We start from the raw sequence: 12,471 nt of genomic DNA, 5'->3' as shown, positions 1-12,471 counted from the left end.
CCATCAGGATACTTCACAAATTCCTATCTTTTCAGGAAGTCTATCTTTTTAGGAACCCAAATTTACATGTAAGCATGAATCCACATTCCTCTACCAGAGAGGAAGGCCATCCACACCAGGCACGGCTCTTACTCACCCTGATGGTTTCAGATGCAAAGTGCCCTTCTGAGATCATGAGGTTGCCAGTTTCATCCAGCTTCACAATGGCTCCCGAGTTGGCCTGCACCTCAGCTTCAAAGGCTTGATGCTTCTGCAGCTTGCCCTGTCGGTGGACCGTGAAATGAGCCATACGTGCTCCTCGGCACGCGTCATTCTGCACCCAGCTCCCTATTATTCCTCCCCTCCTGCATCCCACTCCCTCTCTCTATGGACGCCTCACTCAGCCTCCCAACCATCCCCCTACCGGTTCAATTACTCAAATGCTCTGCCTGCGTCCATACTTGCCCTCTGAAAGCTTGGCCATTGAGGACCACAGCTTTGCAGACAGCAAAAGATGCTACAAAATATCGTAATTTTCTTGTGTATCAGGAAATGAGCCTTTATGGACATCCAATCCCTTTTAGAAATACAGAACCATACTGAGAGCCTGCTTAGCATGTAGTGTTTATCTATGACGAATCCATTCACATTCATTCATGATATGACTTTTTTTAGCTTGCTTTAGAAACCATACTCTTTGATTGATTTGACACATTCCATTTCTTAATACCTCCCTTTACTCATACGCTGAGCTGGGCAGGGCCTGCACCTAAACCAGCATTCATCATTTTCTCTTCTCAGACGACTGTGGCATAGTAAAAAAACCATGGGTACAACCACTGTTCCACTTGCTAAAAAAAAGTCTTTCACCAAAATCAACAAGAAGAAAGGCTTTTTTTTTTTAAACAGCTATACAAATTTTCACCAGCAACAACACTGTTAGCGTACCTTTGTCAAAAACACATATTCCAAGAGATCAAACCAGACCCTCCCTGAAAAATGATGAAGGATCACCAATGGCTGTAAGGCAGCGGGTTGAGAACCATCGGCTTAAAGCATCCGCAAAAGATAAATTAAAACCTGCAGGATTCCACATTCATGCCCACTAATACAACCACTAAGGGCTTTTCAGAATAGTGAGTGAGTCCTTCCTTATGTCTGATCTACATTCAATCTCTCAAGGTCATAATTAGCTCTGTATAAATTCGGGGCAAAGACATTTGAGCTCTAGAGTTTTGGGAGGCACCTCAGACACACCTGCAGGTTGGTTGGGTCTTTATAGTTCTCATCAGATGCAATCTGCAGTTTCTCCTGAATCCATTTCTCCAGCTCCTCAGCATCTCTTTGGAAAAACTGGAATCGGTACGAATCTTCAAGCTTCTGGCGCCTAAGCGTCGAAAGCTCCTTGAAGCGGTGGTATCTGTCCAGGACCTGCTGCCTCCTCTCCTGGATGTCCTCTGCTGTCTCCAGCACTTTGACCCCGCTTGGGTCCATTTTCTGAAAAGACAGAAAGTCCTGAAGTAAGCACATGACACCAAAATAGACTTAATGGCATTAGCCTCTTGGAAGGAAATAAAGAATTATGAGAGCCCGAGTAGACAAATGAATTGCAAGTGGTCCCTTCTCAGGAGCTAAGAGTGAAGCCCAGGCCCCATTCCCTCAAAAAAAATGGCTGCCCAAGTGGGCCCCTCAGAGGATGCCTCACCAACACTGCAATGAGACCAGGCGAGAAATGTGAAGGGGAGAACTATGGTTTACACTGTCAATTCTACAGAGCCTTGAGAATTCAAAGGAAACACCAACTTTGGAGCTCAAAGAATTACTGAGAAATCCATTCAACAGTCCTTTCATCTGGTCTGTGCATTTCATGGTGTGGAGATTAGAAAACATTTACTCTTTTTTTTTTTTTTTTTTTTTGCGGTACGCGGGCCTCTCACTGTTGTGGCCTCTCCCGTTGCGGAGCACAGGCTCCGGACGCGCAGGCTCAGCAGCCACGGCTCACGGGCCCAGCCGCTCCGCGGCACGTGGGATCTTCCCGGACTGGGGCACGAACCCACATCCCCTGCATCAGCCGGCGGACTCTCAACCACTGTGCCACCAGGGAAGCCCGAAAACATTTATTCTTAGTTCAGCTTTTCTACCTTTCTAGATCTCAGCCTGTTATTCACTGAAGAAAAGGGAATGATTATCAAGTAACTTGAGTCTTTTTTTTTATTAATTTATTTTTTTGGGCTGCGTTGGATTTTCACTGTTGCGTGTGGGCTTTCTCTAGTTGTGGTGAGCGGGGGCTACTCTTCGTTGCGGCGTGCGGGTTTCTCACTGCTGTAGCTTCTCTTGATGTGCAGCACGGGCTCTAGGTGCGCAGGCTTCAGTAGTTGCGGCACGTGAGCTTCAGTAGTTGTGGCTCGCAGGCTCTAGAGCGCAGGCTCAGTAGTTGTGGCGCACGGGCTTAGATGCTCCGCGGCATGTGGGATCTTCCCGGACCAGGGCTCGAACCTGTGTCCCCTGCATTGGTGGGCAGATTCCTAACCACTGCACCACGAGGGAAGCCCAGTAACTGAGTCTTTAACATCAAAATCCAATTGGATTTACCTAAAGTAGTGGATTTTTCAGTCACCCCAAAAAGTCAATCCTACAATCTCCTTCAGGCTGGGCAATGAACAGGCTTTGCTTCATCCGAATGCACAGAATTCAAAGAAAATCACAGCATATCTTAAAAAAAAAAGGTGTGGTGAAAGATTTATCCTACCCGACTCTTACCTGCTCCAGTTAACAACAAACACAGGCTAATTGAGTAGGTGGTACTTTCCCATAGCACTCAATCTACCCCAACTTTAAACTCTCAGATCTGGACAGTTTCACCAACCTTGAATGTCAAAAAGAAAATCTGACCTATTTATGGGACAAACCCAGAATATGCTCCCTGCTCTTCTCTCAGGAATAAGCCATTTTATCCTCTAACCAAGGAAGGACCCACAGAAGGAAATAGGTACACACTAATGACAAAGAGCATGTAAATTTGTCAGTAACATGTGACCTTGTACGAGCTGCCTTCCCTCTCTGTGTCTCAATTTCCCAGAATGACTGAAAACACCAGTTGAAAATGAGATGGTCCCAAGACCTTTCTAACTTTAAAATTACATTCTACCGAGAAGGGTCTGTTGTGACCTGGTAAAAAAGCACACCAGATAAGCTTTATGGCCTCTCCAGCTCTTGTTCCATAATTTATACAAGATATAAAAACTGTGCTGCCCAGGAAACGTATTTGACAGCTCTTCCCGTTACCCTGTTCGCCTGGCCCAGCCAATGGGAAAGGAGAGGCTGGCTAAGGATTAGGTCTGGAGGCCACTGAGTGCCCCCCACTCCCTGCCCCCATCCAGCTGTGAGATAAACAACACTGCTAAGCTCGGGGCAAAGTTTCCAGCTTTTCAGAGAGAAAAGCAGCTTTAAGAGGTGTCAAGAAAAGTTATCGACTGCACCTAACCAACTCTGAGGCCTATCTTTTCTATGAAGAGACCTAGATTCCTAGGGAGAGAACGTGAGGGGATTTTAGCCCTATCACCATTCCTTCCAAATTACTCTCCACATATTAACCATTTATCTTTATTGGTTTTCTCCCACAAAGTCCAATGTATTTGTTTGACTATAACAAGAAACATATTCTTTGTCACGTCATTCCCATGCTTTAAAACCTTTCATCACTCCCTTCTGAGAGAGGAAAGAATCTACCTCTTTAGCTGAATCTTCCAATCTGGCCCAGCACACCTGACTGATATGTCTCACCCATGCCCCGTACCCTCCTGGCACAGAGAAATACTCTCTTCCCAAACACATGATTCTCTCTAAAGACTCCAAGTCGGTTGCTCAGGCTTCCTTTGCCCAGAATGTTCTGTCTCTCCTCTGTCCGGATAATTTCATGTCTCAATAGGAGCTGAAACTGCAGGAGGAAGCTGCAGGGATCTGGCCTCCTTACCAAGCTGTACTCAAGGCTCCTTCCCTCCCTCCTTTTCTGATTTAATCACATTTTTCTGCAGATTTACAAAGCACTTGCACATACTTCTCACCGTATAATGAGACTGAGCAATGTACTCTTTGTTGTTGTGTCCCGATTTCTGTCTTTCTTTTTTTTTTAAAGATTTTTTTGATGTGGACCTTTTTTTTTTTTGCGGTACGCGGGCCTCTCACTGTTGTGGCCTCTCCCGTTGCGGAGCCCAGGCTCCAGATGCACAGGCTCAGCGACCATGGCTCACGGGCCCAGCCGCTCCGCGGCACGTGGGATCTTCCCAGTCCAGGGCACGAACCCGTGTCCCCCGCATCGGCAGGCGGACTCTCAACCACTGTGCCACCAGGGAAGCCCAATGTGGACCATTTTTAAAGTCTTTATAGAATTTGTTACAATGTTGCTTCTGTTCTCCATTTTGGTTTTTGGCCACAAGATCTTAGCTCCCTGATGCCCCACATTGGAAGGCGTAGTCTTAACCACTGGACCACCAGGGAAGTCCCAATTGTATCCCGATTTCTAGCAGACAGACGTCATTAACAAATGTTTGTTTGAGTGCTGGAGAAGCAGCTCTGGGCTCCTCTGTGAAGGGTGGAGAGAGCTCAGTAGTCCAGCCCAGTTTCATTTCTGTATCGTCAAACTGGAATTCTGGCCAGGTAACAGCTAGATTTGGTGGCTGAATGAACAGCTGGAATGTGCTGACTGAAGCTACAACACTGGGCGTCAACCTAATGACCAGACCTGAATTACTGAGCTTGGGTGGCCCGCACCCGGATAACTGTCTTCTCCCTGCATTTTTGTAAGTTCTCTAGGGAATTTAGAATTCCTAAGGGACTATGAAAGAGACCTTATCTTACTCTCTGACCACAGAACTCAGCACACATTTAGACAGTCAATTACACTCTGAGCTTAGAAATAGAGAAACTGCTGTCACTTCATTATTAAGTGGTCAGGAGACAAAAGATCTAATAAGCAAGTTGTAGAGCTAGGGTGATCGAGGATGCTCCAGTTCCCAGACCAGCATGCTAGAACCAGTGATTCTTAACATGATCGGAGCTGACACACTCTTTATGAAAGGCTGTTCAGTTATTTATTAATTCCCTTTACTACCTCTTATCTTTTCCATCCCCACTTGAGGGGGGAAAAAAAGGGGGAAGGAGCATATATGAATCATTAAAAAAAAAATCAAAATTAATTTTTTTAAGATTGAGTCTTCTTAAAGTTAGTGAACAACTGGTGTTAAGAATAATTTATATACTTCCTCTGTTCTCATCTCTCCGGAAACAGTTAGGTGGAGAAACAGTAGGAAACTGTGTGTCTAATTCGCTTGCTTATAAAATTTCCAAGTAATGTATCGCTAGTTATGCATGTAACAATAGCTCCACTGTATGTGCCTTTCTACAAGATGCCTCAGTCTTTAGAATGTCTATGGCGTTTGTCCTGCCGCCCCAGATGACAGGATTCACTGCATTTCCTTTAGCTGCCACGGAAATCTCTAAACGATCACATTCAGAAGCAGCCCTTTCTGATGAAAAAAGAATTCCCAACATAATAATACTGAAAAGGTTCCCCCTGAGCGAGCCCCTCGGCCTGGGTTGCGCTTGCTGATCTGACCCTACCAATCCAGGGAGACAGTCCAGCGAGGCCCTGCTGAAATTAACCAACCTAAAAGGCCCTCTTTGTCACCCCAGTGAAGTAGAACAAGTCAATTCTATACCAAGTGCTTTGGTCAGGCAATAATGGACTTTTCTTTCCTGCAGTAGATCAGCTGACGCCAGTAGGTGGGAGCTTGGCCAAGTCATGACTGGCTGTCTCCGGGGAGCTGGGCATCTGAAAGTCAGCAGTGCTCTCCCACTGCTGTGGGCACTCAGAGTTTTCATTTGCGTGATTACAGGAGCCAAGGATGACAGGGTAACAGCAGTTCCTCCCCACCCCTTCTCCTGATAGCTGTCTCTATACAAGTTCCAGTTTCTCTTTGCTTCTAAATGGCTCATTTCCACAGACTACATTAAACACAGGAAAACATCTCCTATCTCCAAAGAACTACTGCCATCCAAAGGTGCTACGACCTCTCACCCAAAACTCTGTGAGAGTTAGTGGAATTTTCTGGACTCTGCCTGTGTGCACCGTGTTCCCTGAGGCTGCTGCACACTGCAAGAACTCCACCCCAGGCCAGAAATGTGCAGCTGACTGATAGGGTGGACTCCACAAAGAATGCCCTGGGCTGTTCCCAGCCTTAATGGGATTAACACCTTTTGAGAGCTAGAAAGGAAGACTTTGGGAAATGTGCCATAAAAAAAAAAAATCTCCAACCATACCAGCCTATCTATCTATTCCACTGACTGCCTAAAAACCGCAAAGGAGCCAAATTCCAGGACAGCAATCAACTGACTGCTTATCTCAACTCTGATTTTGTCAATCAGGTCTATGTTTGTGGCCAATGAAGGAGGGGAGACGAAGGGCTAAATGTACTCTCTGTTTAAGGACAGCTTCCCATTTAAGGGAACTGAAGAAAAAAGGTCATATTTTGGCAAATAATTATTAGAGAAGACTGGCTATTTTTAAATGCTGCTGCAATGCAGCAATCAAAATGTTAGCTGCATCATTCAGCAAGTAATGTGAATTGAGCACAGAGGATAAAACAGGAATTACAACTATGTCCTCTATTGTAATAAATAAAAAGAACTTGTCAGTATTCTTACAATACAGCTAGATCTCTGAGAAGAAAGCCAAGATATGAATCTTGGCTAGAAAGTTCTGGTTTAATCCAAAGTCATGCACGAGAAGGACTCCTCATAACCAACACCAACTTATACACATTATCAACGGAAAATGATTCCTACAAAAGAAGCCAGCCATTAATTAATATCTTTGTCTTCTTGACAACTGCCAACAGACAGCTGTCTGAGGCAGTTCTTGCTATGTACTTAGGGAAGTTTTTAAAGCCTTACCCTCATCCACAAAAGCTATAAGACCACTGTGCAAGGGGAGGTGTCTGTCTCCGGAGGGCGGGGAGAGGCAGTGGGTGGGAAGAACACTGTTAAGCAACAGAAAAGACTGTGGAGACACACTTTCAAACCAAAGGTCAAATGCTTCCAACTCTGCTCACTTGGCACCTGCAGTGAGTGAGTAGCTTAGGACACCCTCACGCAGATCTTGGAGAGTGGAAGAATTCACCAGTCAAGAGTTTCCCTCTGGAACCTCAGAAGACAGTAAAACTGTCATGAAGACAAGAGGAGTGCCTATTTGGAAACAAAGGTCTGGGAGTGCCGACATCTTAGCGAGCTGAATGTGGCAGACAGGGGCGTTTGGAACACTGCAAGATGAATTGAGACCTCAGGCAGGACTCAGATATATTGTTTTGCAGGGAAAGGGATTTTCAGGAGTAACAGGATGAAGAGAGCATTTGGCTCTATGGAAAAATTCATAAAGATCACCCAGAGCAAAATGTCAGAGGAACCATCCATCAGCTCTGTTTTTGTTGCTTAGTCAGAGCCCAAAGGTGCAGAACCAACAATGCCCTTTTTCCCTGGCTTAGAAAGCCAGCACATTTTACATTTCCAAAGCAGGAGAACTACGTCCACGGATGCGGAAGGGCTCCCCGAGAACAAAGCACCAAAGAAATGGTGAGCACCATAAAATCTGATGCCAACTGATTCTCAGATTAAGTGAATTAAGTCAAAACCAGCTCGGCTGCAGATTTTAGTGGTAGACCTGAAGGTAAGCAAAGAGGTAAATGATATATAAATTAAGAATTTTAACCATGGAAAAAACAGAAATATTTTTGCTTAAACCGCATTCCAATCAGGATTGTAGATCTGCACGTCAGCCTTCAAATTGATTAATTCATTTCAACTTGTTAGCAGGATTCTGCGGAGGTGAGCAGGGATTTAGCTTAAAGAAGCAAAAGATTCATACTGCACTGCATCAAAATCCAGAAACGCCAAGCAAGGTTGAGAAAACTTACTCCTGAATGCCTCCCAAACACTACCTTGCTGCTACTTACCTTTTATAACCTGTAAAATCCAGATGAGAGGTGTTTAAGTGCAAAATATTGTTACTGAGATTCAAAACAGGAAAAAGGTATAACGTGCCCATTTTTATAAACCTTGTTTAAACAATTAACCAGTCTGATTTATAAAAGGACTTGCCTCGGATTTATCACCCATAATCACTAGAAATTTGCAGAGCTTATACTTCTGCTTATGGGATATCAAGACAGTAATTTTAAGCATTTTTCTTTCTGAAAAAGGTCCAATTTAGCAAACACGTAAAAACTGTACACAAATAAAAACATGGGTAGTGAGCTTTTTTATAAGCAAGAAAATCCAAGTTCCATTTCATTATAAGGATTGTGGCAAAAAAACGTAAATCGATGGAAACAAACCCAAGTTTACAATATTTGTCAAATTGAAAAACACTATTTTTACATGTTTTCAGATTACTTTTTCTAAATATCTAAGATAATGTGTTTACTCCCTTGGTTTTTAAGAACCAAGTAACCATCAATCAAAAAAATTAGCAAACAGTACATGCAGACACCAGTAGGGTGATAAGAAATTAATATATTCATGCCTTAAAGAGAGGAAGGTGAAAAAACAAAGGCTTTGGAAATTTTAGAATAAATCTACTAAGACTTTTGTTCATGTAACACCAAAGAAAACAAATAAAAGCCCAGACCCTAACCAATTTGCTTAACAGGTCATGCAGGAGGGGTTTCTTCCCCCTCTCTTTGGATCATTCAACCTCTTTGACACATATGTGTCTTCACTGCAAGCCAGGCAAAACCGAAAAGGTAACACACTTCCCGCATGCTGGTCAAATACCTGGACTCTGCGTTTACGAAATGATGACAGCATGACGGAGGAATGTGGCGTCTGAAGAGGGAGGGCGAAGAGCAAGGTAACAAGCTTCTAAGGGCAAACTGAACACGATAATTTCACAATGAAGACAACAGGTCTTTAAAAATATATGAATACAGGTAAAAATCAAATTTCAGCTATTTTCCCGGTGCCCTTCTCATTCTACAGAGCTTCTAAACCAGGAATTGAAAATGCAGAAAGAACCAAGGTTCTCTGGTCTGAGCAGATGCGCTGCCTTGGCCACGTCATAACCTCTTCTGGGTCTCAGTTTCCCAATTTTCAAATAATCCTGAATAATACCAAATATCCCTTTTCTAGACGTGCACTCCCCCAACCCACGTTCCGATACATTAGCTGAGATTCCCAGTACTAGATGATTTCTGTACCCCCTTCCATTCAGTAATAAAATAGCATAATTTCGTGAAGTCATCAGAAACAAGAACGAGCTCAAGCTACAAAGATCGACCTTGGGCCTAGTTTACTGGGACACTTCCTTCACAAAATACTATTTCCCGTTCAAAACCCATACAAGAGGAGTATGCAAAAGCGGTGGAAGGGAAGTACAAGCGCAGCTGCTTCTGCCCACTGGCCCCAAGCGATCAGTTCTGTGGGCCTCCTCTGCATTCCTGGAGTCGGCATTTGCCATCAGGGTGCTGCATTCTTCTACCTACTCCGACCACAGCTGATGGGCTGCAGCAGACCCACCGCACGACTAGCAGAGTCCTCGCGTAGCCCACGGAGGATTGATTACAAGGCCGGATTCGTGCCCACTGTCCTTAGTGCAGGTTCAGCAATGACAGGACTGTGGACTACTCCCGACACCCTCTGCAGCCGCCCCCCCCACCGCCGCCCCCGCGCCCAAGGGAAGAAGGCGGGTAAAGGAAGAGCCGAGGCAAGTCTAACCCAGGGAACCAAAAGATACACTTAAAAACAGCTCTCCCCACCTAAACCTGTTCACGAGATTGCTTGACAAGCTCATATTGTGAGCCTGTGACGTATCAGGTTGCTAATTATTCAATTCCTACAAACGCCCTGCCAAAGACCAAAAGCATATCGGAGAATGTTCCCCAGCTGACCGTTTACTGCAGGTCTGCCTCACACCTGTCCAGCAGAGAGCAGATCCACCTTCTGAGTCTCGGCTCTCCATCCAGGTCCCTGGATAACAGCTAACACACTTTGAGGGTCCCTTTGAGTAATATTGGCCCAGTTACTAAAAAAGGCTTACTGTTAATTTCCTGCACAGAGGCCCTTACTGCAGCACGTTTTTATTTTCCTGCAGCACATTTTTAAAACTCGGACTTCAATTTGACCTTTCAAAAGCTGACATTAGCTGCAGACAAAAGGGAAAATACATGACTAGTCTGATGAGTTGGAACCTTGGCTCGATGGCTTCATACAGCTGAGTGTTCCCACTGCTTTTCTTCAGGTTTTCTGTTTCCTGGCTGCAGACACTCCCACCCTTCCATCTTTGACACATTCTGTTTTAGTTAAGTCCAATTGCTATGATGACGCAATTTCTCAACACATTCTGAAAATATTTCATATGGTCTCTCTTCTCTTCTTCCCTAACAGCCATCATGGTAAGTTTTTCTAATATGCCATGATGAAGACAGAACAAAGGGCCTACATAGTTTAGGATCTATTATACAAAAGAGATTTGACAAGGTGTTGGCCAGTTGAAGCATCATCTCAACCCAGCTTCCTGAGCTATTCAAGCTTTTAATTTAAAACATATTCAACCCTTAACCTTAACAAGCCCTTTGTTTAAAATACATTTTAACCCAGTCCCTCAGAGACTTTTAAAAGCAATTTTCTTTGGGAAGCATCTAATGAAATTCGCAGGGACTGCTTTCAAACAAAAGGCTGCTCTATCATTCAACACCGGCATGGCTGTAAAATTTTTGACAAATAATAATTATGTCCTTGACTCGAAAGACCCGGTCTCGGGGCAAGAAAAAAAAAAAAAAGAACTCTAAGCTATTAAGTTATTTGGTTTGGGTCTCATACAAAGCAAGCGCCGCACCTACCTGCTATTTACAAGCAAATCACAGTTGGGTAAGAAAAATATGTTTATTACAGATAAGAAACGGAGATGGCCGGTCTCGGACCTCTCCGTCCAGAGAAGGCCAAGAACCGCCATACAGGATGAAATTAAGGTCAAAGAGCCCTTTACTCCCGGATTTTTCTCCTTCAAGGCCTGGGCCGGCATTGCTGGTGGGGATTTGAGAAAAGGAGCTGCACAAGTCGCTCCCCACTGAGGGAAGGGATTGGGGGCGGTGGGGGGAGCGCGCTCTGCGGAGAGGGGGGTTGGAGAAACGATCCGGACCAGGAAGCCCCCGCCCCACCTGCCGCAGCCGGATGGAGCAGGGCGGGGCCGCAGCCAGGCTGGGCTGCGGGGAAGGACCCGGCGGCCTCGCCGCCTCCTCCGCCCAGTCAATGACATTCCAGCGGCCGGCGCCCAGGATCGGCCCGGCAGCTCCTCCGCAGCCCACGCACCACAAGCCGGTAGCGGCCAGCTCGCCCGGTTCCCCGCCCGACTGAGGGAGCGGAGAGGCCGGCCGGGCTCACCTGTCCGCGCGCTGGCCCCGCCCTGCCCCAGGGGCCGTCCGGCTCCCCGCCCAGGGGTCGGCCGCCCTCGGGCCTCCCTCCCGCCCTGAGTTCGCCCGCTCCCCCTCTCACCGGCTCCTGGGGGTGGGGGCAGTGGGTGCGTCGGGCCGGGGGTGCTGGAGGAACCGACGGGGCTCACCTGCCTCCGTCCCTCCCTGTTCGCTCCGCAGCGGGTAGTGGCGGCGACGCGCGCGCCCCGCCTCTTTTATAGGCGGCCACGCGCGTTCCGGCGGCGGGCGGTCGCGAGCTCGGGGGAAGCGCCGCAGCGCGGCGCGAGGGGCGGGGGCGAGCGCCGGCCAACCAAAGGGGGCGGAGCTCCCGCCTGCTCGCTGCCCGATCACCCGGCGGAAAGGGCCGAGAACTCCCGGAAGGAGCCGAAGAGGCGATGCGGCGGAAGAGTCGAGCCCCGGGAGGGACGCGGCAGGGTGGGGAAGGAATAGTGCGCGCGCCAGGGGTGGGGGTTGATGGTGCAGTGGAGTCGCAGCGTCCGCCCAGGCTGGCAGAGATGCTCCAGCCGCACCGCCCTCCCCGCAGCTGGCATCCTCCAATCCTGCCCCTCCCCGCCCTGCAGAGAATCTTCGGCAGCCCACCCCTCCGCCCCTGGGAGCCCTTCCAGGACTGCAGCGAAGGGCGGGGCAGGGCCATCGCCGCAGTCTGGCTGGGGATGCTGCGCGTCCCAGCCGGAAAAACGCCCAGTCCCAAAGGGTGAGATCACCCGTGTGTTTCTCTTCCTCCTTCCCCCTTTCCCTAGGAGAAGGCTGGTGCCGGGGCCCCAAGTCAGCCTTCTCTGGTGGGAGTTGGGGTCAAGAAACCGAGGATGATTTGGGGCTCCGGGTTTGAGAAGGTGGTAAGAAAAGGCCGAATCCGATCATAAAAAATAAAGCCGACTAATTTGGTGTTTATGTCTGTCATTCCGAGATTTGAAGAGTTAATAATTTCTTATATTCTTACATCAAAAGCTTTCGGACAGCTCAGCAATGGAATAGGATGCACTAATTGTATTTTATAAATGAGACATTGATT

At 47.0% G+C, this 12,471-nt stretch overlaps 1 protein-coding gene across 7 annotated transcripts in view; it reads right to left on the bottom strand.

The window, feature by feature from the left end:
* SPTAN1 (spectrin alpha, non-erythrocytic 1) overlaps positions 1-11,683 on the bottom strand; it is a 60,353-nt gene extending 48,670 nt beyond the window's left edge. For 3 of the 7 annotated variants that reach the window (XM_029201428.1, XM_029201430.1, XM_029201434.1), the window contains exons 1-3: positions 11,521-11,658; positions 1,237-1,476; positions 137-262 (exon numbers count right to left, since the gene is read on the bottom strand). In XM_029201428.1, coding sequence (XP_029057261.1) covers positions 137-262; positions 1,237-1,473 — 363 coding nt within the window. In that variant the 5' untranslated portion in view covers positions 1,474-1,476; positions 11,521-11,658. Of the gene's footprint in view, positions 1-136; positions 263-1,236; positions 1,477-11,520 lie in introns of all 7 variants that reach the window. The other 4 variants (XM_029201429.1, XM_029201433.1, XM_029201431.1 and 1 more) reach the window with 4 other exon arrangements.
* Positions 11,684-12,471: the final 788 nt, after the last annotated feature.

Source organism: Monodon monoceros, unplaced genomic scaffold (genome assembly GCF_005190385.1).
Source record: "Monodon monoceros isolate NGI ecotype Baffin Bay Population unplaced genomic scaffold, NGI_Narwhal_1 Super_Scaffold_5, whole genome shotgun sequence".
NCBI classification, from domain to species: Eukaryota; Metazoa; Chordata; class Mammalia; order Artiodactyla; family Monodontidae; genus Monodon; species Monodon monoceros.
Note: the sequence above shows the minus strand (reverse complement) of the source record. Positions and strands in the feature narration are given on the sequence as shown.